Genomic DNA, 26,471 nt, shown 5'->3' with positions numbered 1-26,471 from the left:
CCAGGGCCCTCCCCAGACTCCTATCGTGTGTCTCTGTGTTGAAGTAAAGCCCGCCTGCAGCCCAGGCTGCGTCCTGAAAGGGCGGCACCCTGTGCTTCAGCCGGTGCAGAGCTGGCCCTGCCTTCCTGACTTCCTGGCCGCGGAGACATCTGCCCCCGCACGAGCCGTCCTCCGGATCCCACGCTGTTCACCCCGGGGTCTGGGCTCTGGGCTCTGCTGAGTGCCACGCGCGGTACTCGTCCTCGTGGGCAGCGGCTCTTTCCGCCATTGCCCCGCGGCAGGGCGCCGTCCCCGGAGCTTCCCGCGGGGCCCATGACAGCCGCCGGCGGCGTGGCCCCGCCCCCGGCTGCGTGGCCCCGCCCCAGAGGCTTGGCTCCGCCCCAGAGGCTTGGCTCCGCCCCCGGGGCTGCAGCGCCGGCTCTCGGGACTCTGCCTCAGGGCGGGCCTTCACGTGCTTAGCGCCAGCCGGGGGTTTCCGAGGAGCGGAGGGAGACGTGGGGGAGCGGGAAGCCCGTCCCCAGCGCTCCGGTCGGCGGCGGCTGGTGGGCACAGCCCTCCACTCTGTTCAGGTGACGTTGCAGACGCTTTCGGAGCAGCAGGGCGCTGTCCATGCGCTCTCTGCCCCGCGGTGGCTGCTGCTGACGTTTTGTTCCCGGTCCTTCCGCCCTGTTTCTTTGGGCATTGGACTTGATGTGTGTGCATTGTATTTATTTGTGTGTGTGTGTGTGTGTGCATTTTAAATAAGCCGGCACACACAGCCCCATGTTCTTGAAGTGGAATGATACTCTGAGTTCAGTTTGAGTGGTGGCCTTCTCACGACCACAGTCCATGCCCTGGGGGACTCTGGCTGGGACTTGTGTGTCCGTGGTTCCAGGTCTCACGAGGCTAGACAGTGGTTCCAAATCGGAAAAGGAGTACGTCAGGGCTGTGTCGTCACCCTGCTTAGTTAACTTCTATGCAGAGCACATCATGCAAAGTGCTGAACCGGATGAAGCACAAGCTGGAATCAAGATTGCTGGGAGAAATGTCAGTAATCTCAGATATGCAGATGACACCACCCTTCCGGTAGAAAGTGAAGAGGAGCTTAAGCACCTCTTGATGAAAGTGAAAGAGGAGAGTGGAAAGGCTTGTTTAAAACTCAACATTCAAAAAACTAAGATCATGGCATCCAGTCCCATCACTTAATGGCAAATAGATGGGGAAGCAATGGAAACATTGACAGATTTCATTTTCTTGGGCTCCAAAATCACTGCAGATGGTGACTGCAGCCATGAAATTAAAATATGCTTTCTCCTTGGAAGAAAAGCTGTGACCAACCTAGACAGCACATTAAAAAGCAGAGACATTGCCGACAAAGGTCCATCTAGTGAAGGCTGTGGTCAAGTATGGATGTGAGAGTTGGACCATAAAGAAAGCTGAACGCTGAAGAATTGATGCTTTTGAACTGTGGTGTTGGAGAAGATTCTTGAGAGTCCCTTGGACTGCAAGGAGATCTGACCAGTTCATCCTAAGGAAATGAGTCCTGAATATTCACTGGAAGGATTGATGCTGAAACTCCAGTACTTTGGCCACCTGATGGGAAGAACTGACTCATTGGAAAAGACCCTGGTGCTGGGAAAGATTGAAGGCGGGAGGAGAAGGGGACGACCGAGGATGAGGTGGCTGGAAGGCATCACCGACTCTGTGAACATGAGTTTGAGTGAACTCCGGAGCTGGTGATGGACAGGGAGGCCTGGTGTGCTGCTGTCCATGGGGTCGCAGAGAGTTGGCAATGGCTGAGCCACTGAACTGAGCTGAGACTCGGCGAGCCTCTGGTCTGTCTGGGTGGGGAGGGACTGGACCGACTGCTGGTTACTAGAGCAGGTTTTTCTGAGGCTTAGTGCTTGCCCCGTCCCAGAGGCCCAGGCTCTCTAGGCCACATAGTGCTCCCTGTGTGGGGGCCCGAAGGACCCCACTGCAGCACACTTTGGACGGGAGCCTTCCTCACTCATCTCCACGGTGTCTTCCTGTGTGCTGGAAACGCCCGTTTGTCTGTCTGGGTGAAGTAGAAAAGGACACTTTATTACTTTGCCAGGCAGAGGGGGCACAGTGTGCCCCTGCTGTAAAAACTCTGTGTCCCCGCCTCCCCCGGGAGCATTTGCTGAGGGTTAGAACTGGCTGTAAGGGCGGGGTCTCCGACAGGATGAGGGTGTGAGCAGGCTTGCACCAGACGAGATGGCCCTTCTATTTCCCATCTTAAAGTCCCATTAGGACTTCTCCAACCCCGCACAGAAGTGGGGATCGTGGGAGTGCGGCCTCCCCGCTACCCCGAGAGCTCACATCACGGGACCAGTGTTTCCCCTCCTCCCCCGTCCCCCCTCCCCTGGGCTATCTTCAGTCACATCCGATGCCGTGTGAGTCTCACCGCCCGAATCAAGTGCGGATCTCTGGAAGACACGGCTTTGCTCCTCCCGAACACTTCACGAGGCCTGTGAGAGAAGCACGTTCATGAGCTCTTGGCTTGACACAGGCCATCCTCACCGGGTGGTTGCCCCGGGGTGGCTGGGACGCGCTCAGGGCTGGAACCTGGGGAGCCGCCGTGGTCCCAGGCCTGGAGCCCCGGGGTCAGTGCCGGGATGAGTCAGACGTGCAGAGTGGAGAGGCTGACGAACCTCCTGCGGCTCCTCTAGCCCAAATGAGACACACCCTCCCGGGAGCAGCGGCAGCTCCTCCAGGCCTCCTCCTTTCCCTGAGCCTCAGCCTCCGTTGAGGAGTCTTTCCAGCAGAAACTGGAGGGCTCCGTCAGACCAACAGGGCCGTGAGGAGAAAAGAGGGAGTGGAGGTCTGGGATGTGGCTTGAGACAGGCTCGCGGCTGCTGTGAGGGCGGGCAGGCGTCCTCCTCTCAGGCCGGGAGCATCTGCTTGCGGCTGGTGGCTCAGCCAGCTGCGTCCCATCGTTTCCTGCCCTCAGCGCAGCCCCCTGGGTGCCGGGCCGCGCCGCTGCGAGTGGTCTCTGCCGCAGGGGGTGCCGTGCGCCGGCCCTGTCTGGTCGGCCCCTCTGAGCCCACGGGCCGCCTGTGCTCGCCCGCCTGGCTCTGGCGGCCTGGGGGCGGGGCCCTCTCAGGGCTGGTGTCTCAGGGCCCTGCCGTCGGGTTTGCTCCCTGGAGGCTTCCTCCTCTTTCTCTCAGTGTCTCGGTCCAGCAGCCTCCAGGAGGGGCTCCGGGAGGCGCATCCATCCTGGTGCTCGTGGCCTTCTCGGTGGAGGGGCTCCCCGGGGACTGAGCCGCCCATCCTGCTGCTGCTTGGCCCCAGGCTGGGAGCCTCTCCTCTCGGAAGGCTTCAGGGCAGCTCGCCTCGCTCCCCAGCTCAGGGCGGCGCTTCAAGGAGCGCTCCCCCCTCGCTCCCCGGGGCTCCGCCCCCCCATCGGGGCTGTGCTCCTCCCCAGGGCTCCGCAGCCTCGGCCCTCCTCCTGTCTCCATCTCCTGCCTCCTGGCTCTGCCCTGCGGGAGACGGCTTCAGTTTCACCTCTGACCTTTCCCTGCTAACATCTAATAAACTTTCATTTGTAAGAACTTTTTTTTTGGCAATCTGACTTTTCTGGTTTTGCAGTGTCCTGTTCTTGCTAAATGGATGCGGTGGCTTGTCTGTTGCACTTGGATAATGAAGGTGGGTTCTTGACGGTTGCTGCCTCCTGCTGAGCATCTCCAGGGGGCCTTGATGTGTCACGTTAGGGGTGTGGGAGCCCGTGGTCAGCTGCTCACTCTGACAGGGCTCTGTGAAGGCAAGTGGAAATTATACCTGCAGGTTCAGTCCCTCTTTGCAACCTGGGTTTTCAGCTCTTACTTAATTTTACTTTTATTCAGGCGAGGTTATGATAGGGAATGTGTTTGTTTGGATCATGACTTAAGCTAGCGCCTCACCCTTCACATGGCTCTGTTCTTCGGCAGGTGGGCTCCTCTCCCGAGAGCCACAGTGCACACTGGGACCTGTGTACATACGTATTTACTTATTTTTCATTCTGGCTGATCCCTTACCATCCTCCTCTCAAAAAAAGTTCACGATCTTTAAAGAATTCGCTGCCTAAGAGAGTATAATACTTGAAGGGACAAACCAAAGAAAGTTTAGGTCTTCTCCGACTCGACAGTGTGGACGCTGCGGACGTGCGAGCCGGACGCAGCTTGCCCCCTCGCGGGGCCGGCGTGGCGACCCCCTCCTCTCTGCAGGCAGGCTGCCGGGCTTCCTTGGTGCCCGGCGGCGTTTAAGGAGGGTGGGACAGTTCTCTCCTGTGCTGGCCCGAGCCGTGCTTTGCCAGTCAGCTCCCCGGGCTGTGCTGCAGGTGTGGGGAGCTCGCCTCGGGCCCTGGCACCCCTCCTTGGGCCTCAGGGCAGGGCTTGAACTTCTCTCTCTAATGGGTGGCGGATGAAGATGTGGGACGAACCTCTTTTCCGTTGAGGCAGTCCGCGTGCAGGTCGGAATAGTCTCCAGGCACAGAGCCCCAAACCCGGCACCAGATGACGGGGCGGTCCGAGCGCAGGTCGGAAAAGAATTTCCAGACGTAGAGCATTTTAGGAGGCGGTGAGTTTATTAAGAACAAAGAGCAGAAATAACGTGGGCACCGTGAGTGCAGTGGCCTGAAAACGCCCGACAGTCTTCCTCTCAAGGGAGAGTCGACAGTTTTCCTGAGTTAATGCCAATTTTTATAGCCTCAAGACAAAGAAAGTGCCTGCTGGAAGGCTGGTGTGGAGTGAGCAGTTGGGGAGCCACAGGGTGTTCCCTGGAGTGGGCCTCTTTGCCTACTGGGGAGTCAGGAGGCTTGCTAGTGATGATAGGGAGGAGGGGGCTTTTGGCGATGGTGATGAAGGGGCTCAGTCAGCTTCGGAGTGACCTGGGTTCCGGGCTCCCCTTCCGTGGCCTTGGCGCAAGGCCTCGCCCCTGAGGTCTTGGGGGCAGGACTCAGCGTCTCCCGCCTGGCGAGCCCTTCCCGCTCTGTGCTGTGCGCGCTGGGGCTGTGCTTCAGAGGGCCTTGCCCCTTCCGCTGCGGGCCTGGCATGCCCCCTGCCGTCCTCCGCGCTGCTGCGATTCGGGTCTTACGCTGGGTGCAGGGTCAGCCGCCAGCCACAGGCTTCTGTCCCGCAGTGGCTGAGAAAGAAGCCTGCACACGTGGGCAGCGCCTGGACAGGTGGCCTGGGAGTGGGGCAGGGCTGCAGAAACCTCCACCCCCGGGAGGCCCGTTGGCTGATGGTGTTGTGGTGCCCAGATCGGGCATGTTTCCTTCAGTGGCATGAAAGCCTTTGGGTGGGCGGAGGGCATCCGGTCCCCCTGAGGCCAGGAGCTTCGGCACGGGCCCCAGAGGGAGGGGCGGGGTGCTGGGAGCGTGGCCCCTGTCACACCTGGGGCGGCCGCCGTGAGGGGGGTCAGGAGAGGCGGGAGCATGGGCGGGAGCTTCCAGCGAGACTGCTGCCCGACCGGCTCCTCCACACCCTGCGCTTCTGTGTCTGTGCCTGACGGCTCCTCCCGTGGCCTCAGCGCGGCCCCGCGAGGTGGCGCCGCCCCATCCGCCCTCCGCAGGAGCGCTGCGCGGGCTCCTGGAGGTGGCGCCCTGCACGGGCTCCCCGGTGGGGCTCTGGGTGGCCAGGGCCCGTGGCCTGAGCACACGTCCGGCTCATGTGCAGGCACGCGCACGCCGCGTCGGGCGAGGTCTGAACGCTGCCTCAGCGGAGCTCCCCACCGTGGAGGCCTGGAGGCGGAGGCCACCACAGAGCGGCCCGGGCGCGGTGAGCCGCGGGGTGAGGATGAGCCCAGAAGGGGAGGCCCCCAGGTGTCTTCTGGGCTCCGGCTGGGGGACGCGGGGGCCCGGGTGGTGGGTCAGGTCTGGACCAGAGACCAGTGGAGCTCTGCCTGGGCAGAGGGGTGGCCCCCCGTCCCCCCGAGGATGGGTCTGCTCAGTCGCCTCTGTCTGAGGTGCTTGGGGTCTCAGAGCCCACTTCCGTGTGGAGCCCCTGCCGCGCGCTGCCCCGGCCTTCCCGGCGCCTCTTTCTGAGCCTGGCTGCATGTGTGCTGGTGCGTGGGTCCCCTCCGCCCTGGCTGCCTCTCCAGCAGGAGCCTGTTGCTGCCTCTGGGCCTGGCGCAGGTGCAGGCTCGGGGAAGGAGGCAGGAGGTGGGAACTCTGGCCTCACGTGGGGAATAAGCCGCCTGGCACCGGGGTGGCTCCGTGGCGTCTCCTTTTCTCACACGCTACTGCACACCTGTCTGTCTCAGCGTGCAGCGCCCTTCCTGGGATTTCTTTTCTTTTCTTTTTTTTTTTTTTTTTTATACTCAATCATCTGTATTCCTGGGATTTCTTTTCTTTTTTTTTTTTTTATACTCAATCATCTGTATTCCTGGGATTTCTTTTGGGATGACAGGTGTGGTCCTGCAGCCCCCTGCACACTCGTGGTGCCCGGGGTGTGGGTGTGTTTGGAACTGCCAGAAGCCCACGGTACGTGCTGGACCAGGCTTGTTGGATTCTATTGTGGGGGTGCGGGATTCTTTATCAGCGAGCCCAGCTCTGGGGAGAAAGGCGGGGAGACCCATCCTGCAGGGAAGAGGGTGGCCTGCGAGCAGGGGCCCGGCTGGGGGCCCCTCCTTCCTGACAGGTGCACACCTGGCCTTACCTGTGTGGGGCTGCGGGGTGTGTCCTGCCACCCAGAGAGGCTCCAGCGCAGCTGTGCACACGGCTGTCGTCCTGCAGGCCGTCGCGTAATGGAGACCTGGCTCCGAATGGGTCTCTTGCTGTGTGTGTGTTGGCATCTGTGAGGTCAGCATCTGCCTTGAGCTGGAGGTTGATGAGGTCGGGCTCATCTCCTTGGTCCCCCTGGGAGGACCTGCATGTGGGAACTTTGCCTTGGGGGGGCTAAGGTGACTAAGCGCCGGAGCTGGGAAGGCAGGAATCGGAGGCAGCCGCCACTCTGCCGTCGACTGTGATACTGGTGAGCAGCCCTCGCCTGGCCCCACTGCCGGCCCGAGCCAGGCAGCTGCTTTCTTGCCAGGGTGACCACCGTTCAGGGCCCAGCCGCCTTTCCTTGCTGTACTGAGGGCCCCTCCCTCCGTGGCTGCCCTGGGCCTCGGCCTGGGCCCCGGACGGCTGCTGCGAGGCCGCTAGCCAGGGAGCCTGTGCCAACATCTCTCCCCCTTTGTATTCCAGCGAAGATGCTATGAGGAAGGCTGGAGTGGCCCACAGCAAGTCCAGCAAGGACATGGAGAGTCACGTGTTCCTGAAGGCCAAGACCCGGGTAAGCCTGGGGCGGCGCGGGGGGCAGGCGCCAGGCCGCGGGGGTGGGGCGGCCGCCGCTGCTGGGTGCTGCTCTGCGTCTGGGGGACAGCTGTGGGAGGGCAGCGTGTGGGCACCCAGGCCAGCCTGTTGGCACCCTGTCCGTGCCCAGCTCCCGTGAGTCCTGTAGGGTGCTGTTGGGCCTTGGCGGCTCCTGTGGACAGTGCCCCGAGGCAGAAACACTCTGTCCTCAGGCCCAGACCTCCCCAGGGGTCGGGCCCTGGCAGGTGGGCCCAGAAGGGCTCCCGCCCCTTTCTGCGTGACGCAGGTGATGCTCTCGGAGGGTGGGGCCCTGGCTGGGGGCAGCGGATCGAGTGATTGGGGCGGGCCCTCTGTGAGTTCTCGCAGGAACTGGGGCCACCTGGGCACCCCGTGACCCCTCCTGTCATTGTGAACGCTCCCCAGGGGCAGAGCTGCTGGTCGCAGTGAAGTGGGACAGACACACGGAAGGCGGCTTGTCTGGGCCACCTGGCTCCGCCGAGCGCCAGGCGCCCAAGCGCGGGGCTGCAGCTCTGGGGCCCTCTGTGTCGAGAGCTCAAAGCAGTACTTACGGTCGGGTACTGGTGTGGGTGAGCCGGCTGTCGAGACGCACAGAGCTCCATCCGGGAAGCTCGAGCCTGTCTGAGTGTTGAGATGAGGTGAATACTTTCTGAAACGGGAAGGTAGAGCTGGCTGGCCTGGGCTTGTAGACCAGCACACACGTCAGTGAGCACGTGTGGGTGGAGGCTGAGCCGCCCGTGCACACAGAGGATGGTGAGCATTTCTTCTTTTTAAAGCCTGTCAAGCTCTGACTCACACATCGCACAGTTCACCCAGTAGAGTCTGCGACTCAGTTGTCTTTAGGGCTGCACAGAGTTGTGCAGCCATCCCCATGATGTGTTTCAGAGGATTTTCTTCTCTTTCTTTTCCTGTGTTTGATGGCACCGCTTGGCTTGTGGGATGTCAGTTCCCGGGCCAGGGACTGAACCCAGGCCCTGGCAGTGAGAGCCCGGAACCCTGACCGTAGGCCCCCAGAGGTCTCCCCAGCGCGTTTCCCCGGGAAGCTCTGCGCCCATTAGCCTCGCTCACCGTTCTCCTCAGCCCTAGGCAGCCACCTGCCTGCCTCCTGTTGCTGGCGGTGTGCCTGTCCTGTCCTTTTCTCATAAATGCAGTCGTAAGGTACGTGTTTCCGCGACTGGCATCTCAGAAAAGCATTGCCGGCGTTTATCCACGAACTGTGTTGTGGCGTGTATTCCACTCCTCCCTGTTGTCGGGTGATATTCCATTGCGTAGGTGTAGCGCGTTTTACTTATCCATCCATCTAGTCAAGGCTATGGTTTCTCCAGTAGTCACGTATGGATGTGGGAATTGGACCATAAAGAAGGCTGAGCACCAAAGAGTTGATGCTTTCAAACTGTGGTTTTGGGGAAGGCTCTTAAGAGTCCCTTGGACTGCAAGGAGATCCAACCAGTCAGTTGTAAAGGAAGTCAGTCCTGAATATTCATTGGAATGACTGATGCTGAAGCTCCAATACTCTGGCCACCTGATGTGAAGAGCTGACTGATCAGGAAAGACCTTGATGCTGGGAAAGATTGAAGGTGGGAGGAGAAGGGGACGGCAGGAGGAGATGGTTGGATGGCATCACCGACTCAGTGGACGTGAGTTTGAGCTCCGGGAGACGACGACGGACAGGGGAGCCTGGCGTGCTGCCGGCCCTGGGGTCGCGCAGAGCCGGACAGGGCTGAGCAGCGGTGAGCCCCTCAGTCGGGGCGCACCTGCTCCCGCTTCTGGCTGTTGCAGCAGTGCTGCTCCGAACGTCTGTGTGCCGGCTTGCCCGGGCACGCGTGGATTCATTTCTCTTTGGTGTCTGCCTGGGTAAGAAGTTGCTGGATCAGATGGCAGTTCTGTTTAACCTTCTGAGGAGTCGCCAGATTGCTTTCGAAGCAGCTGCGCCGTTTTCCGTTCTCGGGGGGGTGCATTTTGTCCCAGCTGCTCCGTGCCTCAGCAGTGCTTGTCACCGGCCTACTGAGGCCTTCGTGGTCGTGCGAAGTGGTGCCTCACGTGGTTTCTAAAGCTGATTCGTCCGTGGCCGCGCTGGGTCTCCATTGCCGTTGCAGCCTTTCCTGAGGCGCGGCGCGTCGGGGGCGCCCTCTGGTTGTCGTGCGCAGGCCCCTCGTGGCGGTGGCCTCTGAGTGTGGAGCACGGGTGCCCGTGCGTGGGTGTCGGTGCCTGTGGCTCACGGTGCTGGAGCTCAGGCCCAGCGGCTGCGGGGGCAGGCTCCGTTGCCCTGGGACACCCGGGATCTCAGACCAGGGATGGAACCCGTGTTGCCTGCCCTGGCAGGCCCATTCCTAACCACTGAGCCGCCAGGCAGCCCCTCGCTGTGGCTCTGACGTGCATCCCCAGCTGGCTTGCTATGTTTATCGGTCATTTGTATGTTTTCCTTAGAGAAATGTTTGTTCTGACCCTTTGTCCGTTTTGAAATTGAGTCATTCGTGTTTCTGTTGAAGAGCTCTTTTCAAGGTTTGGAGACGCGTCTCACATTGAGTGTGTGATTTGCTGGTGTTTGGGGGATGAGATGAGCTGGGAGCCTTGGGCGCTTACTGGATGGTTTCCTCTGGAAACGCTCCCCGTGTTGTCTAGCACTGCTGGTTGCTGCTGTGTGAGGAGCTGCCCTGGAGAGTCGTGGCCTAGAGCGGCGGTGGTGTCCTGACTCTGGGTTGGGTGGGGGGTGGAGTAAACACCCCTTGCAAGGCCCGGGAAGCAGACGCAGCGCTGGGGTGGCCCAGCCGCACAGCTGCCAGGGGGCTTGCCCGGGAGGTCCCCCCCGGGGCCTGCGGTCAGAGCCTGCCAACTTTCCTTCACCTCCTCCCATCTGGCAAAGCAAATCCAGGCATCCAGTTTAATTCTTAACACCCGAATTCCAGCAGGTGGGTCTGCTCTCTGTCTCAGAGAGACTGAGGGAAGCAGAAACCACAGTGCCTGGGGGTGTGTGATCACCGCTGGCGCACTCTGAAGACTCGGCGGAGGGGGCCAGAGAGCCGACCTCTGTGCCGCGTGTGTGAAGAGGCTCATCACAGGCGTGTGCGTTGCTGATACTTGCTCATCATTTGGTTGTTTGTTTATTTATTTTTGTTTTTTTGAAGTTCAGTAACTTTATTGGACCATCAACAGTTCTCATCCACAGTAACCGCAGATTTTTGAAAGTGGTGACAGGCACATAGGGAACCCGCCTGTAGAACTTGTTCGGTGGGTCTCCGCCATGTCTTCTGGACAGCTGCACGCGGATCCGTGTGGGGCGCTCTGCAGCCCCTTGGCCCACAGCTCTGTTGGGCCTGGTGCTAATGCACACGTCAGGGAGTCCCCCCTTCATGGTGAATTTCCCGTTTTCTTGGCGTGCCCAAGGGGCACGCTTCTTGAAACCCACTCCATAGGTGCGCTTGTGAAAGTTGATGGTATTCTGTCTGGTCACCGCCTCGGTGACGGCGGACCACCCTCCTCTGTGGGAGTTTTTAGACGAGGCTTGTATGTTGCGCGCGGCCCAGCTCCTGTGCGTGGTGTACGGTCCTGTGCACAGGTAGCGCGTGTCTCTGATTTGAAGCGTGAGTTCCCATGGCGGGGGCCAAGGTGAAACCCAGGCACCAGGGAGGCCAAGAGCATTGGACTTGGGAGGCATCCTGGAGGCTTGTCAGAGGCAGGCCAGGGGCGCACAGATGGCCTGCTGGTGGGGACGCAGGGCGTGGCCTGGGAGAGGGGCGGCGCGCACGGCTGAGCAGGAGGCCCCGTCTTCTGCAGCCCTGCCTGTGGACCCACAAGCCCACGGTCGGCCTTTGACTGAACCTGAAGACGCCTTCTGCTGTGCTTGTTTGATCAGGAACAGTTATCGGACGAGAAGAGCACAGCTGTGCACACTGAAGACTGCGGACGGCCTGAAAAGGTCAGCATTCTCGCAGCAGCTGCGGACGCCTGCCGGAAGGGCCTGGGCGTGGCCGGGGTGGCAGGGCCGGAGCCGCCCCCCGCCGCCCGCCGTCGGGGGTGCCGCCCGGGCCTCCCGCTGCGCTACGCTGCGCCGGCAGGCTTCTTTGGTGCTCTCCGCGGTTTTCCGTGGCTCTGTTCCCATGCTGAGAGGGTGCTTTAGGAACGCTCCGTGCAGTCCCTGGGGCATGGGCCAAGCGGCACGGGGCACCAGCTTGCTGGCTTTCTTGGTTCGATCTTAGTGTTCAGTTTAGACTGGGCAAGGAGCCCGCAGCCGTTTGTCACGCTGATCGGTCTTTGTGTGTCTGGAACAGTTTGCGCTGTCTAAAGGTGAGGTGCGAAGCTGTGTGGATGGCGGCAGGGCGCTTGGCAGAGCTCCGGCCTGCCCTGCGGCTGACGCAGCTTCCCACACAGGAGGGGCTCGCAGGCAGACTCTGTGGAAGCTGACAGACTGCACCCGTGGGAGCTCCAGGGCCTGTCCCCGCCGAGTCTTGGAAAAGAGCAGCTTTAAAGTTACAAAAACTTAAAAGCTCTTGTGTATCAAAGGACATCAGGAAGAAGGTGAAGAGGCCTCTGAAGTCGGGGAGGCACTTGGGAACCGTGGATCCGGTGAGGGACTGGAGCCCACAGTGTAGAAAGAAGCACAGCTCCATGACAGAAGAGGCCAGACCCCCAGCTCAGACTCAGGCAAGCAGCGTGAACAGACGTCTCCCCGAGCAGACATTGGGATGGCCAGGCAGCACGTGAGGAGACGCGCAGTGTCAGCAGTCACTAGGGAGGAGCGACTCCAAACCGCCGCGCAGTGCGGCTTCACGTCCGTGATGGCGGTGATAACAACAGACGAACACGGCTCACTCACCTGAGGAGCGCTGGCGAGAAACTGGAAGCACCGGGCGTCGCTGGAAGGAGGGTCCGGTGGAGCGGCCGCCGTGGGAACGCTGGCGATTCCCCAGAAGTTAAGCAGGGGCCCTGTGTGCGCGGAGCGTGTGCGCGGAGCGTGTGCGCGGAGACCGGTGGCATCACTCCCTGCAGCCAGAAGGTGGGGGCCCCGCGCGCGCCACCCGGCTGTGGGGAGCCAGAACGCGGGCTGGCCGCAGCATGGGCTGTGCGGCGGGAGGGAGCACGGATGGCTGGCCCAGCGCGGCTGGACCTGGAAAGCGTCAGGCTGAGTGCAGGGACGAGGTCGCCAGAGGGCACGCGCTGTGCGAGGCGTCTGCGTAGCGTGCCCAGAGTGGGCCTGTCTAGAGAGACAGGGTGTTTGCTTCTTGCGGCTGCTGCGCAGGTCCCCACAGACCCGGCGGACTCCAGGCTCGTGACTTCGGCCTCAGGGCCCAAGGCTTTCCCCTGGCAGCCATGTTTGCAGCCGGGAGTTTATCGGTTTGACCTGTTTGCTGCTTGTAGACTTTGGGAGCCTGATGCCCTTTTAAAATGTTACCCTGTCTCCCTCTTTCGGCCCAGGCCGACAGTGGCTCTGCCGTGTGGCACTAACCCTGTGGGCCTCGTGTGTGTGACAGACTCCCTGTCAGATCAGGGGTCCCCACAGACCTTTCACCCCGTACTTTCATCCCCTGTCCTGGCGTCTGTGAGGTGACCCAGAGGATTCCTCACATGCCTCGTCTCCTTGGCCCTGGCGGTCTGTCCAGCCACACCCTCAGCCTTCTCTCCAGAGCTCACATTCCTACAGTGAATCTCCTGGTTTTCATGTTGGTTTTTTGGTGACTCAGACAGCCTGGGAATTTTCCAAACGAGGTCCAGGTTCCTCTCCGCGCTGCGTTTCTTCCCTGGGTTCCCTTCTTCCTCTCGCGTCTTCCTGCAGGCTGGCCGGCCCTCTCCCGCTCCGTTCATCGCCACGCGGCCCGCGGCCCGTGCGGCTAGACGTTTGCCCAGGGCCGCAGGGCTTCTCCCGGCTTTCGTTTCCGGTCACGCATTCTGCTTTCCCCGGAGCCCTCCCCAGAAGTACCTGGCACGTCTGCCTCTCTCCCAGCGTCCTGTTCCTGATGACGTCTGTGTCTTGAGGACGACGTGAGCGTCCTCAGTGACAGACTGCTCAGCACCATGTTCCCACCAACGACCTCCCCGAGGCCTGGCTCGGTCCTGCCTGCCCCGTATTTCCTGTGACCTGGGTGTTGGGTCCGGGGAGCGCAGTGTGCAGGGGTTGTGTTAGCAGGAGTGCGTGGGAGGTGGTGCCTCATTGTTGTGTGTGGCGTATGTACGGTATTTCTGGGTGTCTTGGTGTTCCCACAAGGCCACAGTTGGTCAGGAGTTGGGACAGGGACAGCCTGGCTTTTTTATGAAGTATCCCGTCCACTTACCAGCTAATGATTCCATCATTTAACTGGGCGCCGCAAACTGGTAATCGTCCTGAGTTCCGGCTTTTCCTCTACATTTATTAGGTGAATTTTCTTGCCAAGAAAGGCTTTCTTTCATCCACCAGGGCTTCTTGGTTGCCTGAACCGCAGTCTTTGGGGACCCTCAGGGACCCCTCTTTGTGGAACGGTGGCCGGGGGGTGCAGTTCAGCCGCTCCGCTGCTCTTAGCTCAGGGTCAGCTCTTGCTCTGAGGAGCCCGCGTTCCTGCGGAGGGCGAAGTGGACCTGGCGGCTTGCAGTGTGGGCCTGAGGCTGCTCAGTGCTTCCGCTCCTGTTGGAGTCCTAAGGAGGCCTGTGGTTTTGAAACGACAGCGACCTCAAAACCCCATCATTTCACACTGATGCCTCCAACTACGGCGTTTCACTTTCGTTTCAGGCATGTATCTGTTCTCTGAGGTCAATCTCTGGCCTGCTGCTGTCGCCGGCAGGATTGCTGCTTTGAAGGCTTGCAGAGTGGGCAGGCCAGTGTCGCCGCTAGTGCTGGCCGCGAAAGACGGAATGCGGGACGACCTTTAGGGACTCCTCCCAGCTGTGTGGGCCCTTAAACGTGTACCCTCTCTCTGGGGACGTTCTTGCGTTTTGTGTTTCAAGATGGTCGGTCTGAAAAACCCTTTTCCCTGTGATTCAACACCGCCTCGTGTCGACTCCTACGCTGGCTTGGTTCTGCATTTTTAAAACTTGTGCTTGTTCTGTAGTTGGGCTTTAGCTTCGGTTTGGTGGAAGATTTGTCTACTTGCAGCGTGGAAGCTGCGTAACAAGGCAGCAGGCCTCCTTCTCGGCGCTCGTCCTGGCCTCCCTGGGGTCTCATTGTCAGTCTGCAGCCTTCCCTGTGCAGATGGGAAGCGGAGACGTGTTCAGACTCCCCGAGTCTCATCCCGAAGGTCTGGCAGTGGAGCCTCTGGTGTGTAGCCTGGGCCGCTTCAGCCGCAGCCTCAGTGTCCCGCTCCTGCGTCCACTTGGTGAGGGGAGGCGTCCTCCGCCCTGGCCGAGATGTGGACGGGCTGGACCCAGCGTGGGAGCCGTGGGAAGCCTGGCCGCGCCCCTGTCCTCTGTACCCTGTGTCCCCGCCCCCCCGGTGTGAGGGGGCGCGGGTGGGTCTGTGGAGTGAGGGCTGCGCCGTGCCCGGCCACACCCAGAGCCAGGGTGGGGGGTGTGCGCCTTCTCGCCTTTTCGAGGCTGCCCTGGGAAGGGTGCCTTGGAGCAGGAGCGGGCCCGTGACCCGCGCGTCTGCCTGGGGGCCCAGAACTCGCCCGCCTGGGGAGGCCCGTCTGGACGGGAGGTCAGGCAGCCGCCCTGGGGGCTGGAGGGGCGGACCGTCGGCCCACGAGGGCTTGGCCCACAGGAGCACCCTGTGCCGGCCGCGCCCTGCCCCCTTCTCCCATCAGGCGGCCGCTCCTCTCTCTGTTCCCTGAGGTCCCCAGAGCCTCTGCAGCCCCGGCCGTGGGCAGCCCCGGTGGGTGTGGACCGCGGCGCCCTCTGCCCACCTGGCTCCAAGCACTCCTGGTTCTGTGCCAGGGGCTTTGGGGACACACGCCTGGGCCTCCTACCCCGTGTCTTGTGTCTGGCGCTGTGTTTGGCCTGAAGTGTGGTTGATCCGCACTGTTCCTGTCTCTGCAGCAGGGTGGTTTAGCTGTCCTTTCCCGCCGCAGGAGGTCCAGTGCGGCTGTCTGCGCTGCGTGCCTCGTCCATCCTGTAACCGCCTCCCCTGCCAGGCCCGGTGCCCCAGCCCACCCCTTCCCTGCCGCCTCCCCTGTGGCCACTGCAAGCCTGCCCTGGCACGCCTGTGAGGCTGTCTCTGCTTCACAGGCCGTTCGTGTGGCATGTTTTGGATTCTGGACGTGAACGATGGCACGTGGGATTTGTCTTCTCTGGCTTGGCTCCGCGGGGTCGCCTCCGGGCCCCTCCGTGTTGCTGTGGCTGGCAGTCTGCCGCGCGCGCCAGTGGACACTCAGCCGCTCCCCGCTGGGCTGTGCGCGTGCTGCTGGGTGCTGGGTGCGCGCGTCTGTCTGAATCGCACCGCGGGCTCCGGGGTCGTGGGCCTGTTTTCAGTTTGTTTGAGGAGCCTGCACGCCGGTCTCCGTGGTAGCTGCGCCGGTTTACGTCCCCATCAGGGTGAGAGGGTCCCCTTTCTCCACACCCTCTCCGGCACTTGTTCTTTGTGGATTTTTTAATAAACTGATGGCTTTGTAACCGGCGTCCTCTCGATTTTGAAGTAGAAAAAGCTCAGCAGATCCTTTTGAGGTTTCTCTGACCCAGAAGTTGGCCTTACAGAGTCAGCTCTCGACCTGGCCGGCTCCCCATCCCCATCTCCTCGCCTCGGCCACCTCGTTTCTGAGCTTCCTTCGGCCCCCACTTCCCTTGCTCCCCACTTGCCAGCCTGCTGCCCTTCAGGGGCCAGCCTGCTCAGGTAATCTGGGGACTTCTTTCCTCCCAGAAATTGAGGGGAGTCAGGAGGGGGCGTGTTGAGCACCCCTTCCTCACAGCCCCACTCCTTGCTGCCTGCCCTGCGGCCTCCTGGGCCTTTCCCCCGTTGTCCTCTGATTCCCCGGCTGAGGACAGGCTAGCGGCGGTTTGAGATGGATGAGGGCTCACAGGGTTAGAAAGTGAGCTCTGTGTCGCGTTCTTGGAGGCCCCCTTGGTGCATCGCCTGAGAGCCGTCCCTGTGCCCTGCGGCGGGTCCTGGTGAGGGCCGGCTGCGGCCCGGTGACTTAGGAGGGGCTTGAGAGAGCAGGCGGGCCGAAGCTCTGCCCTCTGTCTGCCTCGCGGGGTGGTTCAGCTTCTCTGAAAGAAGAGCTTCGTCACAAACATCCCTTCGTTGCCCCCAGGACAAGCTCACAGTAGTGATTTCCCGGGAACGCCCGGCAGTGAGTGTCCTTGGTTACAAAGAGGACAATCCGTGGAAGGCAGGCCCTGCTGGGCGGGTCCAGCAGCACCGGGAACTGGGAGGGCCGTGGGCGGGGGCCTTCACCTGCCTCCCTGAGTGGCGCTGTGCCCTCTTGCCCTCTCCCCGACCTCGCAGTGAGTTCACCAGGGGTGGGGGTGGCCAGCCAGATTTGCATGGAGATACCACCTCAGTAGTGCAGCGCAGCAGGCCGTGGGAAAAGCGGAAGTGCTTCTCCAAAGAGCCGAGACTAAAGCGGCCGGCCCTCCCGGCCTGCTTCCGAGGTGCCCTGTGACGCTGGGCAGGCCCCGCTGTGGAAGGGGGGCTGTCTGAGGCGCCCCCCACCCTTGCAGGGTCTACAGCGGGCTGGAGGAGCAGCGGCTTCCGCTGTCTGGGCGCCTTCCTGGCTTCTCTCTCTGTCTGCCTTTCTCTGGCCTGTGGGAGCCAAGCTCTGCCGGCCTTTCCCGAGGGATGGATTCCAGAAGAGGCCGAGCTGGACCGACGGACAGACAGCGCAGTCGCCTTCTCTGCCCCCGGGAGGATCTCAGAGGGGCTGGGGCGGGAAGGGGCGTTGCTCCACCTCACTTCTGCTCTGAGCTTCAACTGTTTCCTGTTTTTACTTTTAGGACGAATACCTTTCTCTGGTGGCCAGGCTCATTATTCATTTTCGAGACATCCGTAAGTAGAACGCCACATCTCTGGATGGTGTGCTCACCGCGGGAGGGCTGTTTGGACAGTGCCAACTTTCTGGGAGCTTCTTCACGGCTTCAGGCTTGGTCCCGTGTTTCCCAGCCTCCCAGAGCTTCAGCCTGGACCCTGCTGGTGTGGCCAAAGGGAGGTGTTAGTGTGCGGGGGTCTGTGCTGGACAGGTCCCGCTGCCTGTCTGCTTGACCTCCCCTCTTCAAGGACTGCCGCTTTGCTCTCTAGGCGGTTCCTAAACGCGCAGAGTCCACCCTGGAACACACACTTCCTTCCCTGATATCTGGGTTTTTTTCTTTGACCCATGGAGACTGGACCTAACCGTGTTCCCATCAGGCTGGACGCTACTGGGGCCAGCTTCCTCAGCACATCCCGCGTCCTGCCCTGGTGAGGCCTGGCCTGCATCCCGGCTCCCCTCGGGACCGCTCCGGGCTCCCAGCCACGGCGCCTCCTGCCGGCCCGCGGTGTGCGCCCGCAGGAGGCGGCACCTCCCACACAGCCCGGTGGGGCGGCTGCGGCTCCGCCGTCCCTCACCGCAGGCGCCGGGAGACGCCGGGGCCCCAAGTCCCTGCAGGACCACTGCGCCCTGCCTCACTGAGCTCTTAGACTGGCCTCCCTCTCTTGCCATGTTTGGGGCAGCCCCGTGGTGCTGGGATCAAGAGGAGCCACCACCAGGAGGCTGGGGCCTGAGCTGCCTGTCCTGGCAGGGGCTCAGCCTGACAGGCCGCAGGGCCCCTTGGGAGCTGGCCCTGGCACTTCCCTTGTCAGGGATGCCCACAGCGGCCTCACCCCAGGAGAGGGTGGAACCGCTGTGGCTGCTCCCCGCCAGCGCCAGGGAGGGCTGGGTCCAGCTTCTAAGCCGTCCTGGACAGACTCAGTTTCCTCACCCAGAAAACCTGGATGCCGCCCCGGAGCGGGCTGGAAGCAGGGCTCTCAGCCCCCGGCCACCCTCAGCCTCCCGTGTGTCAGCACTGCCGGGGGCGGCACGCGCGCGTACACGTGGTCACACGCACACACGTGTTCACACGCACACACGTGTTCACACGCACAGATGCTGAAGCCCTCGGGTGTGTTTCGTCTAGCTTCTAGGCAGAGTCGGGTCAGGGTTAGTGAATGACCTCTGGGCAAATGCTTCCTGCACTGACTTAGCATGGGAATAGGTGATTATAACATAGTAAACAGTTATACATTAAACATAAACAGTTTTAACTGTTTACTTTGGTTTCTCCTCTTTCTTCTTCTTTTTACCATAGATAACAAGAAGTCTCAGGCGTCTGTCAGTGGTAAGAGTTTCTCCTTTCTGAAGTTCTTCCCCAGCTCGGAGTGGGCGGCAGGGCCGGGATGCTGGGAGCTGTGGGCGGGGTCACTCTGCTGGGAGGAGCAGGTTCCCAGAGGGACGCCACTCCCGCCCCCAACCCCAATGCCAGGCCGCCCCGTCCCATCCCTCCTGGCAGACTCGCTGGCGGTGGAGGCTTGTCTAGAGTGGTGAGCTCCCTGGGAGGCCACCGGAACACACGGCGGTGCCCTCAGTGTAGTTGTCCGTGGTAGCATTTCGTAGAGAGTAGCCGTGAATCCACCCTAAGTTACAAAGTTTCTTTGCAAGTTGTTATCATTAATTTTATTTTTTAATTACAAGGTTTTATCACATGGGAGCCCTGTTGATTTAGCCCAGGTCTCGCTGAGCAAGCCACCAGTGAAGGGGTTTAGGTGACCCCAGCGCCCAAGCGGGAGTAGCCGGGGGGGTGGCGCTGCTGGCCTTCCTGGGCTGCTCGTGCTGGGGGGGCAGGGCGGGGTCAGCACGCCCGGCCAGAGGGCGTCTAGGTTCCGGTGTTGGACTCAGCGCCCTGGGGCGCTGGGTTCTGTGGCAGGGTGCTGGCCGGGCCGCTCCGCCTGTGGGTGGCCGTGGGCCTGCTGTGACAGAGCCTCAGCTCCTCCCCAGGCGCTGGCTGCTGCCCGGCATCGCAGGCCTTCCCCCACTGGTTCTCGGGGCTCTTTCCCGAGAGCTGCTCCTCTGTGGGGTCCTGCCCAGACTTAGCAGAGGTGGGCTTCTGGTGCGCACGGGACTCGTCACCTCTCTTGGGGGAGACCGGCTCCCAGGCTCCGCTGACTGGGGAAGGGCCCTCGACACTGTTTTCTCCGGGTGTGCCGCTGTGTCTCACCCCTGGGAGGGGCCTCCATCCAAGAGGGGCGGAGCCCCCACGGGCTGGCTCGCCCCAGCCCCAGGCCTGCTGTGGGCTGGGCTTCTGCCTGGAGGGGCCCTGGCCTCTCCGCGTTTGGGGCACTGAGGGCATCAAGCCTGAGGTGGGAGGAAGCGTGGACTCAGTAAGGCTTCCTGGCCCAGGAGCCTGGCCCAGGTTGGGGGGCACCACCCTGAGACACAGACCCTGTGCCCCGCAGACCCCATGAACGCGCTGCAGAGCTTGACGGGCGGGCCCGCCGCGGGAGCCGCCGGCCTCGGCCTGCCTACCCGGGGCCCGGGCCAGGCCCTGGGCGGGATGGGCGGCCTGGGCGCCATGGGCCAGCCAGTGCCGCTGTCGGGGCAGCCGCCCCCGGGCGCCTCGGGGATGGCCCCCCACAGCATGGCCGTCGTGTCCACGGCCGCTCCGCAGAGTGAGTACACGGGTGGGGCAGGGGCCGCGCAGCCTCTGCCGCCAGAGGGCGGGGGCGTGGGGGGCGGCCTGGTGCCCCAGCCCCGGGGCCATGCTCTGCCTTGGGGCTCCTCCGCCCCACCCCTCCAGGGGCAGCAGTCGGCTCCAGGACTGGCCCGGCCCCAGGCCTGGGAGGGCAGGGAGAGGGGCTGCACTGCGCTCCTGGGCCCCTGGAAGGTGCCGAGGAGCCGCGCCCCGCGTGCCCCTCCCCCAGCTCCCCACCGTAACATCCCAGTTGAGTCACCAGAGCCGCCACGGTGCCGTGCACGCCGGCCGTGTGCACGTGTGCGGCTCTGGGAGGTCTTGTCACGTGTGCAATGGAGTCAGCACGCCGAGCCTCCCCGCTAGCTGCCGTCCTGGCTCCGCCCTCCAGCCCTGAGCCAGGCAGTGTTCTCGGCCTCAGTGGTCTCTGCAGGTGTTGCCTCAGTGGGGCCGTGCGATGTTCATGGTTTTGAGACTGGCTTTTTCACTTGGCGTGATGCCCAGAGCCTCCAGGTCGTGCCTGCCGTCCTTCCCTGCTCACTGCTGAGGAACCTTCTGGGGCCGCGGTCCTTTCATTCGCCCAGCCTTGGAGGACAGGCAGGTTGTTTCCGTTTGGGCTGTTAGGCTAAAGCCAGTGTGAGTGCTCGCGGACAGGGCGTGGTGTGCCTGCGTGTCCAGCCTCTTGGCCCTCGCGGGACCCCGTGAGCAGGGCCGCTGTGGCCCCAGCGCGGGTTCTCTGCCCGTGTCCTCGGTCTGGTCCCCTCGCTTCTCCGAGGCTGGCCGCACCGTCACGCCCCAGCCACCCCCGCCCCCAGAGCGTCGTTTTTCCTCCTTACTGAGTCCTGCCTTGTGACACCTGTCTCCCTGCTTGGCTTTTCACCTTGAGCTCCGTGTCCCCGCTCAGCACAGGCGCACAGGGCGGCTTTCAGGAGGCTGCTCCGCCTCCTTTTCGTGTGATACTCTGGTACACAATTGAATTTCCTTTCATCACAAACTTAGGTTTTATAATAAAGTATAGGTCTGAATTGGACGAGCTTAGTGTGAGTCGCAGCCTCACTCCCGAGACCCGTGGCCCAGCGGGGAAGTGCTGGTGCCAGCCTGCACCCTCCCTGGCCCGACCTTGGCCGCATCCCGTTGTCATCCCGTTGCGCGGCGCGGAGGGCGTTGCTGTGGCCCCTGCCCTCATGACTCACTGCTGCCCCCACAGAACCCCCTGTGACCTCTGGGGCCTGGTCTGCCTGAGGTAGGTGTGTGCCCAAGGGCGCTTGCCACCCTTTTTCACACCTCCGAACACTGCCATGGAATTCAGGCTGCTCAGGCCCTAGTGCCACGTCCCAGAGTATAGGCCCTGGGTCCAAGGTTTGACCAGGGCACCCAAAGGCAGTCGAGAGCCCACTAGGCACCTCCAGGTGGCCTGGGTTAGTCACAGGAAGCACACTGCTGACTCTGGGTGAGGCTGGGCTTTTAAACTCGGCATATTTTTGTTTTTTGAAGAGTTTTATGTTGTATGTTTGAGACCAACTTTAAAAATCCGCGCTGTGTCTGGCTTTTGGGAAGATGGGTGCCTAGGGGCCCCCGCCCCGGATGGCTGGGTCCTGGGTGGCCTGTGTTTGGGCTGCAGGGTCCGTCCATGCAGGAAGGGTGTGGCGCCCTTGGCATCCCCAGCTGCACCGGAGACAGGGCTGGACTGGAGGGGAGTCTCCAGGGCAGGCCTGTGGGGATCGCAGATCCAGGTCAGGCAGTGTGCGTGGTCAGCAGACAGGATCCACCTGTGGACCTTCAGGGCCTCAGCTTTGCTGGGTGTCAGCGTGCGTGCGGGAGGAGGTGGGGTCCAGAGGGAGGAGCGCTGTGAGGCTGTGTCGGGACTGGCTGAGCAGAGGTGACCAGTAACTGCAGAGAGCCTGCAGGCGTGAGAGGAAAGCTTCTGGGAGAGGAAAGTGGGCGAATAAGCAGGTCAGTTACAGCTGGAGAAGGAGCTTGTGGGCTGGAAGCTGCCTTTGAAGGCGTTACCCAGCATGGAGCCTAGAGGAGGGGCCGTGGGAGCAGGAGGCTGAGAGACGGAGGCTGAAGTCGGAAGCGCGGCTGGCGTCACAGGGCGGCCCAGGGCGGAGGGGGCGGGGGTGGCGGCCGGGGGCCCAGGGCTCCACGCGGGTTCCCCGGGCACCACACCCCAGCCAGCCCGTGTGCCACAGGACACCAGAGCCCAGAAGGCGATCTCAACAGCCGTCTGTCAAGGCGGGAGCATTCGGCAGACTCAGGGGTGGAGTCAAAAGCCGCTTGTGATGTTAGCGCCCCAGGTACAGAGCCGCCAGCAGAGCCGAGGAGGCCCTCCCTGAAAGGGAGGTGAGCACACGGACATGATTTCTTTCCCTCACCACCTTCTCTGACCTCTCAGACCATCCTTCCCAAGATACCAGGTCTAAACAGGCAGAGCAGCATTTTCCATGCAAGGGTATCCACGGGCGTCAGGCCACGCCAGGGACTCTCAGCAGCTTTGCACCCTGGGGGCTGTTTGGCGGTGTGGGACGGTCGGGCTGTTGCAGCTCGCGCGGGCGGGCTCCTGGCCTCCGGCGGGCAGAGACCAGACGTGGTGCTGGGTGTCTTCCGTGTCCGGGCGGCCCCCGGCACAGCGTGCTCTGGCCCGTGTCAGGAGGAGCACGGCTGGGAATCCTTTCTGTAAACAGATTATCTCCGTGCCACGGTCCTCGGAGCTGCCCTCCACAGGCCCTGGTCTGTGATAGGTCGTTCTGTCCGGAGTCCAGTGTGGGGCGCCTCTTGCAGCCGAGGAGAGAGATAGAGAGCAGCAACAGAGCCAGGGTCCCTGTGGGGCTCCCGAGGCTGCGCCCCGGGCGCGTTCTGTCCCGCCTCTTCCTGCAGGTGAGCGTGAGACAGACAGGTGCCGAGCCAGGCCGTGTCAGCGAGAGGGGGTAGGCAGCGTGGACCCAGGCCTGTCGTGTGCATAGAAAACCTACTTTAAAAAGTATTTAGAGAGGAGTCTAAGGTCCTCATATTTAGGGAGGAGGTCTAAATATGGATAAACTTTATACTTTTTAAAGTTAACCACATATAATAATTGTAAGGGTCGTTGGTAAAACAATAGAAACAGTCTCAATCCCACGTCGATAGGAGAGACTGGGATGGCGCGGACACTGCAGACAGAAACCCAGACAGCATGTGGAAATCGGCCCAAGCGTCCAACAAAGTAGAATTCAGAAGAGGAAGAGAAAGCGCCAGTCATCTGTCAGCGACGCTGAAAGAGTTAGAAGGGGAGAGACAGATACGGACAAGCTGAAAACTATGGGTGACTGCTGCGGATGTGGAGAGAGGCTTTCCTGCTGAGGCTGGATGGAAACGAGGGGAGGGCGCAGCTCCTTCCTCCCGACGGGAGGCCCCTGAGACAGCACCCTGCACAAGACTTCAGACGAGGAGGCGGTGGGCCAGCCTCCTCCCAGAAAGTCAAGCAGACAGAAGTGATGCACCGGGAGAACCGAAGGATGTGGTGGGGAGCGTGCTCAGGAAGCGGTCTGCACACCGACGCTTTCAGCTGAAGGACAGAGCCGTGCCTGCTCTGTGCTTTATCCAGCGTTCACAGTGGCCGTGTCAGTAGAGACGGGGTCAGCTTGGCAGCTGCTGAGGGCTGGCACGAGGGCCTGTGGTGGTGGAGCTGCGCCAGGTCGTGACCGCGGGGGTGGCTGAATGTCACCCGGTGAGAAAATGGCGTAGGGCTTAAGCTGGACGCTCAGACGGGCGCACACCTCCCTGCGTTAGGGTGTTGTAGCTTCACAAAGGGCCCCCGTTGCGGGAAGCCGGACAGAGGGCAGTGTCTGTGCTGCGCTCCGTCGCCGCCGAAGTGCCTAGAGCTCCCGTCGGGCTTCCCGGGTCGCTCGGCGGTGAAGAACCTGCCTGTCAAGCAGGAGACGCAGCTTCCGTCCCCTGGAGCAGTAAGTGGCGACCCACTCCAGCATTCTTACCTGGAGAATCCCACAGACAGAGGCGCCTGGAGGGCTACGGTCCACGGGGTCACAAGAGTCAGCTGGGACTTGGGAGTTCACGCACCCTTTTTTGCGCACTGGGAGTGCAGAGTTCAGGAGTAGGTTGTGGCGTCGAATTGGAACATTTTCATCACCTGAAAAGACAGCATCACTGAAGATCTTGTGAGCGATTATCCCTTCTGTCTTTTTTGGCTGTGCCACGCATAGCGTGGGATCTTAGTTCCCCAACCAGAGATCAAACCCACGTCCCTTGCAGGGGAAGTGCCGAGTCTTAACCACTGGACCACCAGGGATGTCTCTGACTGGTGGTTTTTATCAGCATTTTTTCTAACCACCATGAAGTGGACACAACCCAGATGTCCATCAGCTGATGGACAGGTAACACAAAACGTGGGGGATCCGTATGGTGGAGTACTGTGCGGCCCCAGAGAGGAAGGGAATCCGGATCTGAGGCACAGCGTGGGTGAGCCTCACGAGTGCAGCGCTGAGGGAAAGGAGCCGGTCACCAAAGGCCCCAGCTGTGTCCAGAGCCGGTGGCTCCATTGAGGCAGGACGCAGACAGGTGGTGCCATACTGGGCCTCCGGGTTGGCGTGTTCCTTCCTGCCCCTTCATTACGGCAGAGTTTGTCCCGTTCCTACAGGGTGAACCCAGTTACTACAGAGTAGATTGGGCTCCTGTGGACTGGGTCAGGTTTCTGTCGAGTGGGTCGCAGTTACTGTGGGGTGGATCGCAGTTACTGTGGGGTGGATCGGGTCCCTGTGGAACGGATGTTGGTGGTAAGTCCTGTCATTGGCACCCCATTCCTCCCATGCTGGCGGGGATGGCACCTCCCCCAGCTGCACCCAGGACAAGCGCCCCACCCGTCTGTCTCCAGCCCAGCTGCAGCTCCAGCAGGTGGCGCTGCAGCAGCAGCAGCAGCAGTTTCAGGCCCAGCAGCAGGTGGCGCTGCAGCAGCAGCAGCAGCAGCAGCAGTTCCAGGCCCAGCAGAGCGCCATGCAGCAGCAGTTCCAGGCAGCGGTGCAGCAGCAGCAGCAGCTCCAGCAGCAGCAGCACCTGATCAAGCTGCATCAGCAGAACCAGCAACAGGTGCCAGCCTCGTGCCCCCGAGCCGGGGTGGGGGGCAGCCGGGGCGGGGCGGGGGCTCCCGGATGCAGGCGGCCACAGCGAGGCGACCCTCAACGGGAAGGCTGGCCAGGGCCGCCAGTCCTCCGAGCACGCGCAGGCCTCCTGTCCTCCCTGTCCCTGAGAGCTCTGGTGTCTGGACACCATACTGATCGTCCCACATGGGTGGCCGTGTCACAGGAAAAGCTCTTCTCTCACACAGGGTCTTAGTCACTGTCCTGACGGGTTAAGCATCTCCCACTCCAGCCTGTTGAGGGTTAGGGGAGGGAAGCCCCGAAGGACCCACTCTTGGCCGCCTGCTCCCGGCCTGGGCTTGCGCCTCCTTTCCCACGCTCCTCCTCCCGGGCTAACAGGGCGTCTTCAGGCCCACCTCTTCTCCTCATCCTGAAGCTGGTCCTGTGCCCACTTTGGGGGCCACACACGCACCCCTGGAAGGGGCTCCTGAGGTGTGTGGTCAGACAAGCGTTGCCCAGCTTCTCTGGGGCTATACCTACACCTGACCCCTTACCACGCCCTCCGGACCCTTCCCTGGACCCTGCCTTTGTCCCCTCAGGCCTCGGATGGGCCAGCATCCGTGGCCAGGGCCCTGTGACGCTGGGAGTCCCTCTGCCCCTGGGAGCACCACTGGGCCAGGCCACGAGCTGACAGGCCTGCTTATTCTGCCCCAGCTGCAGCAGCAGCAGCTACAGCGCATGGCACAGCTGCAGCTGCAGCAGCAGCAGCAGCAGCAGGCTCTCCAGGCCCAGCCGCCCATCCAGCAGCCGCCGCTGCAGCAGCCGCCGCCCCCGCCCTCGCAGGCCCTGCCTCAGCAGCTGCAGCCCCCACAGCACCACCAGGCCCCGCCGCAGCCCCCACCGCAGGCACAGCCTCAGCCTCAGCCTTTGGTGTCACAGGCTCCGGCCCTCCCCGGGCAGATGCTGTATACCCAGCCGCAGCTGAAACTGGTGAGTAGCGGGCGCCACGCGGCCGGGGCCCTTCTCCTGGCGTCCCCAGGGCTGTGGGTGGCAGGCCCTCTTCCGGCGCCGGGACTCACCCTGGCACCCCCACCCCGGCCCCCATATGCCGCTCAGCAGAGGAGCGCGTGTCCCACCAGCCGCCGCACCCCGTGGCAGTGCCCTTCCTTCCAGGAGGCACCTTGTCTTCTAAGCAGCCTGGCTGATTTGGTGGAGGACAAGGGCATCACGAGGCTGTGGCTGAGAAGGTGGATGGCAGGCCCTGCATTCTCAGTGTGGCAGAGGGCATGCCACCCGCCCGGCCCACAGACCACTCGGAGTTCTGTTCTGAGCAGAGGTCGTGACCATGTTTTTGAGGAAGGCATACGATACTATCTTGTCACGTGAAGTAAAGTCGCTCAGTCGTGTCTGACTCTTTGCGACCCCATGGACTGTAGCCTACCAGGCTCCTCTGTCCATGGAGTTTTCCAGGCAGTGGTACTGGAGTGGATTGCCATTTCCTTCTCTAGCGGATCTTCCCGGCCCAGGGATGGAACCCGGGTCTCCCGCGTTGTAGACAGGCGCTTTACGGTCCGAGCCCCCAG

General features: G+C 62.1%; 1 protein-coding gene across 4 annotated transcripts in view; it reads left to right on the top strand.

Moving 5' to 3' along the window:
- Window positions 1-26,471, top strand: part of MED15 (mediator complex subunit 15) — a 41,684-nt gene that overhangs the window by 7,552 nt on the left and 7,661 nt on the right. For 3 of the 4 annotated variants that reach the window (XM_069557994.1, XM_069557995.1, XM_069557997.1), the window contains exons 2-7: window positions 7,163-7,250; window positions 17,117-17,168; window positions 18,443-18,472; window positions 19,587-19,799; window positions 24,687-24,898; window positions 25,603-25,878. In XM_069557994.1, coding sequence (XP_069414095.1) covers window positions 7,163-7,250; window positions 17,117-17,168; window positions 18,443-18,472; window positions 19,587-19,799; window positions 24,687-24,898; window positions 25,603-25,878 — 871 coding nt within the window. The remainder of the gene's footprint in view (window positions 1-7,162; window positions 7,251-17,116; window positions 17,169-18,442; window positions 18,473-19,586; window positions 19,800-24,686; window positions 24,899-25,602; window positions 25,879-26,471) is intronic. The other variant, XM_069557998.1, reaches the window with a different exon arrangement.

The sequence above is a fragment of the Ovis canadensis genome, chromosome 17, assembly GCF_042477335.2.
Source record: "Ovis canadensis isolate MfBH-ARS-UI-01 breed Bighorn chromosome 17, ARS-UI_OviCan_v2, whole genome shotgun sequence".
Taxonomy (NCBI): domain Eukaryota; kingdom Metazoa; phylum Chordata; class Mammalia; order Artiodactyla; family Bovidae; genus Ovis; species Ovis canadensis.
The sequence above is the reverse complement of the archived record's forward strand: the minus strand, read 5'-3'. Positions and strand labels throughout refer to the sequence as shown.